The sequence below is a fragment of the Phaeoacremonium minimum genome (assembly GCF_000392275.1).
Source record: "Phaeoacremonium minimum UCRPA7 unplaced genomic scaffold PA7_03_scaffold_582, whole genome shotgun sequence".
Classification (NCBI taxonomy): domain Eukaryota; kingdom Fungi; phylum Ascomycota; class Sordariomycetes; order Togniniales; family Togniniaceae; genus Phaeoacremonium; species Phaeoacremonium minimum.
Window position 1 is genome coordinate 3,326 of NW_006921484.1, and position 4,159 is coordinate 7,484.

At 49.8% G+C, this 4,159-nt stretch overlaps 1 protein-coding gene across 1 annotated transcript; it reads left to right on the forward strand.

Moving 5' to 3' along the window:
- Positions 1-1,203: 1,203 nt before the first annotated feature.
- Positions 1,204-1,761, forward strand: UCRPA7_8181 (putative cupin domain containing protein; the record flags this gene model as incomplete). Its single annotated transcript, XM_007920700.1, has 1 exon — positions 1,204-1,761. One exon carries the CDS (start codon positions 1,204-1,206, stop codon positions 1,759-1,761), a length of 558 nt encoding a protein of 185 aa, XP_007918891.1.
- Between the last annotated feature and the right edge of the window lie 2,398 nt (positions 1,762-4,159).

Consider the following 4,159-nt stretch of genomic DNA (forward strand, 5'->3'; position numbering starts at 1 on the left):
GGTTCCTGGCGGCGGCCTGTTTTCTGGCCGTAACAAATAGATGCGAATTTTCTGTACAGTTGCCATTCTATCAACGCCAAGGGTACTCGAACTAGTTATAGCTACATATTTGGCACAGAGTTTAAGATATCTTAGATTATATATGGTCGCTTTAGGATGCTCTCCTTTGAATCTATCTTTTACATCTGCCGGCTATAATGAAGCGATTGGTCGTAAAAGAAAAGAAAAAGAAGAAGGGGAAAAATTGCTCTACAGACTTAGTTGTTTCGTATATGATATATCCTTGATATAATCCAAAATTGCTTATTGTGTGGGATCGTCATTGACAGTATTGATGCCGCATGTGTACCTATTTATCTTTGCAGTCTTCTTTCTGTGTTTTACAGATCTAATGCCTAGTATATTTCTAATTATCTTGTATTATATAAAGAGAACTAGATAGAATGGAAGAAGCATATGCCCATAATGTGACATTGGCCTCTATAAGGGGGTAGTCCTGAAGGTTCACGAGAAGAATTATGAATAGTTACGAGCAATAGCTAAGGAATGAAATGAAATAGCAATTTGAAGGCACCAGAGAGCTGAAAAGCGTACCCTTAGATCTTATATAGGATATTGGTACACCATCATCAAATGGTGGTAGACTATAGCCCCCTGATTTTGCCTTCGAGCTAGAGTCACCCAAAACAGCTCCCTATCAGCACATTTGGGAAGAACTCTTAATTAAAATAATAGGCTGCTACAAGCCACAGAGCACTGCCATTTTCACTAAACCATATTCGTGGGGCACCCTGGCCCTCCACGTGCCTCACCTGCTTTACACCTGTTTAGCCCCTGCTAAGGCGGCGGGTTGCCTACAGTTCTGCGAGGGCAAGATTCGGGTAGCATTACAGCACAAACGCTTGATCAGCTCGGGTCTACCACCGCCCGCTGCTATGATCGACCTGAAGTTTAGTGACTTTGCTTTCACGATTCTCTACGACCTAGCTTCAGTCTCTTTGGTATAGAGATTTTGACTGCTTGAAGATAGCTCGGCTTGTACTCTTGTATCCAAGACGAGGAATAGCCTGAAAGTCTAGAGCAAGGTACATAAAAGACAATGAATTGTCACTTGAATATTACCTCCGGCTCAGATATTCTCCGGTTCAGTGCGTGCGTGAAAAGTTATCACCCAGATATCGAACAAAGGTAATTATTAACATCATGGCGGAACAGCATCCCATCGATAGTCTGCGACAGACTAATCGATTCATAACTGATCACAATGCTGAGGGCCTTGCAATTTTCAACAAGCACATCCCGGAGACCGTCCCTGCACAAGTCATCCCCACTGGAGACACCATGTACCTCGAATATGCCACGAATGAGTTCCCAGCCGACCTAAGCAAAGACCTGGCAACTTACGAGAGCTACTTGGTCAATGGGCCAGGGTTCACTATCCCATGTGGCACGGTGCTGAGCATGATCGACTTGAAGCCATCGAGCACAAGCCCTCTCCACCGCACCAGGTCGCTCGACTATGCGGTGGTCATCGAAGGGGCCGTGGAGCTGGAACTGGACAGCGGCGAAGTGAGAACGTTGCAGCGAGGCGATGTCGGCATCCAGCGTGGGACGAAGCACCTTTGGCGAAACGCCAGCAAAACCGATTGGGCGCGTGTCCTGTTCGTGCTGCAGGATTCGAAGCCAGTTGAGGTTGCGGGGAACATACTGGAGGAGGACTATGGGTTTGGAACGGGCGATGTGGTTGAGTCAAGCTCCTAGATACGAATTTCTTGACGCAGACATGGTTGCGAGCATCGAAGAGAGAAGCCAAGATATGAAAGAGTGGGCAGTAAGGGGCAGACGGCCACTACATATCATCTGGATTGCGTTGCATAGTCAACATTCAATCAGCAACTTGAAATAAGCCCCTTACCCTACCGTTGGTTCATCTGGTTCATCTCCAGAGTGAAGGATTAGAAGCAGTGAACATGATTAAAAGACAAGAACATGAAATTCGGTAATCATCTTGACTAGATTAAACCATAGCAAGAGGATCAGTCCTGGAAGCGAGACTCTTCCCTGGCGAATCTCAATTACGTCCAACGTCCAATGACACTTGTCTGGGAAGCCATGCAAGGCAGAGAGACATGATATCAATGGCAATGCACAGCCACAGCGATCGGCAGCATTGGTCCACGTGACGTGTCAAGTGCCGTTGTGGCGGCGAGACCACTGTCTTTCCCTTGCCCGGCAGTGCGACCTCGGCAGTTGGGGGATGCTACAGTAGGGAGGGAGCCCACCAGGGATCAGCAAACCCCCGAAGATCTCCACTGTCTCCTTTTTCTCAGCGCAATACACATAGCAAACCCAGATCTCGACTCGACGAGAATGTTTAAAAAAAGGAGTATGCGGGGATCTGGCGAGAAATGTTTCTCTCGATCAACAGGGAAAATGAGAAGGTTTCATGCATCATCGTCCATGCCGTAAACGGAATGCCTCCCACAACCCGGGGCGACCTAAGTATGGAAAGAAAAAAAATGTTTCGTTGTTTCGTCACCCAGGGATGGCTTAGACGGAGAGAGCCGCTGGATTAATGTGAGGGCGCTTGACTCGTAGCGCTGTAGTGGCCGCGGTCGTGGGGCAGTTCCAGAATCTGAGCCCCTTATTCCCAGTGTCCCACATGCAGCAGAAAGCCCATCGAGACCTCTTCAGCTGGGCAGGCGTCTGAGCATATCGGAGATTATTGTAGATCCCTTCGTCTTATCTCGAGGGCTCACTCATGCGATGCGCAAAGTCGGTGCGAGGCTGAGGTGCCGATGGCATGGCATAATTGCTTGAAAACGGACTGCACCCTGCTTCGGGGCTGCCCCCAACTTGGACAGCCCAAACTACAGGGCTGAGAAGGAGTCAACACAGTCGATTGACAAGGGCATGAGGAATGACAGTGAAGATGTCAGGCCGAGCAACACGCCATTCGGGGGTTCGTGGGGCTGCTGCTCTGGCTGGAATGGGCGATATCAACACTCTGGTCTAGACACAGCAAATGGGACGGAGTTTCTCATAGTTTGGTATCGAACGCTGTGCTATGATGAAATGTTTGTTTACTGAGCAAGTTCTTCAAGGTTTTCTCAGTCCACACGCCGAGGCAAAGTCGCGATTGCAGTTATTGGCCGGACATAACTCATCTCAAGATCGCCTCCTTCCTTTCGTGGAGGCAGAGAATTTAGCTAAGGATCTCCACGAAGACGAGGCCCTGTAAGCAACGGCAGTCCCACAAGGGCAGACAAGCCTCTCTGTAAAGCTTGAACGGTCGCCTGATTCAGCGGCGTGAAAAAGGCGTTCCGGTGGGGCTATATGCTCGTTGAGTGGTCTGAAGCAGAGACGATGATGAAACAACCGAACGCGATGTCAAGGCATGGTGCTATTTTTGTCGCAATCGCCAGGAACAAGAGTTATCAGCCTTGTTAGAGGAGCTCTTCTGGGTGTTTTGGTCTTTGATCATTGGCATAACGGCATTTGGCAAGTGGGGACCGGGTCCAGGCACTCAGTGGGTGGAGCGGCGAGTCGGGCATTACGAAACGCCGCCCACATCCCAGTTTTCCGTCCGTCTCTGCCAGTGAGAGAACATGGGCGCCATCCCGAGGTGTCTCCATCGTTCCAAGTCATTGGAGACAGTGGCGTTGTGTTAGTTGGTGTCTGGTGTTTCTCAGAACCGGTTGAGCGACAGCAATGTGGCTCTCTGCTTTAGGTCATCTACTATGGCCCTGGAGGGCTCAGAATTGGCCACTGTAGCCCCAATACCAGTCGTTTTTTGCTGCTATGCGTCCCCATCGGCTAAACCGTGGAGGGAATGCTTGCGACTTATCGCATGTGTCTGGTGGAGGCTGTGCATGAATTCAGCAGGGTCAAGGAGTGGAAATGATGGTTGTTCTCGCTGCGAGTTTGCGGTCCACCTGACTTGGACGCCGAAGCCGCGCGATACGAGCACTGCTCGCCAAAATTGCTTTGCGCATGAAGTACCACAATGCCGCTTCTTCTCTGCAGCCGGCGACGATTGCTGGATCAGGTGTGTAGCACGGTGTCTACCCTGGACCTGAGAGACGAGCTGTGGGAATGTGGGCGGTGCCCGGGGTGTATGTTAAGCTTCACGCTGTCAAGATTCGTGTTTTCTGGGCTC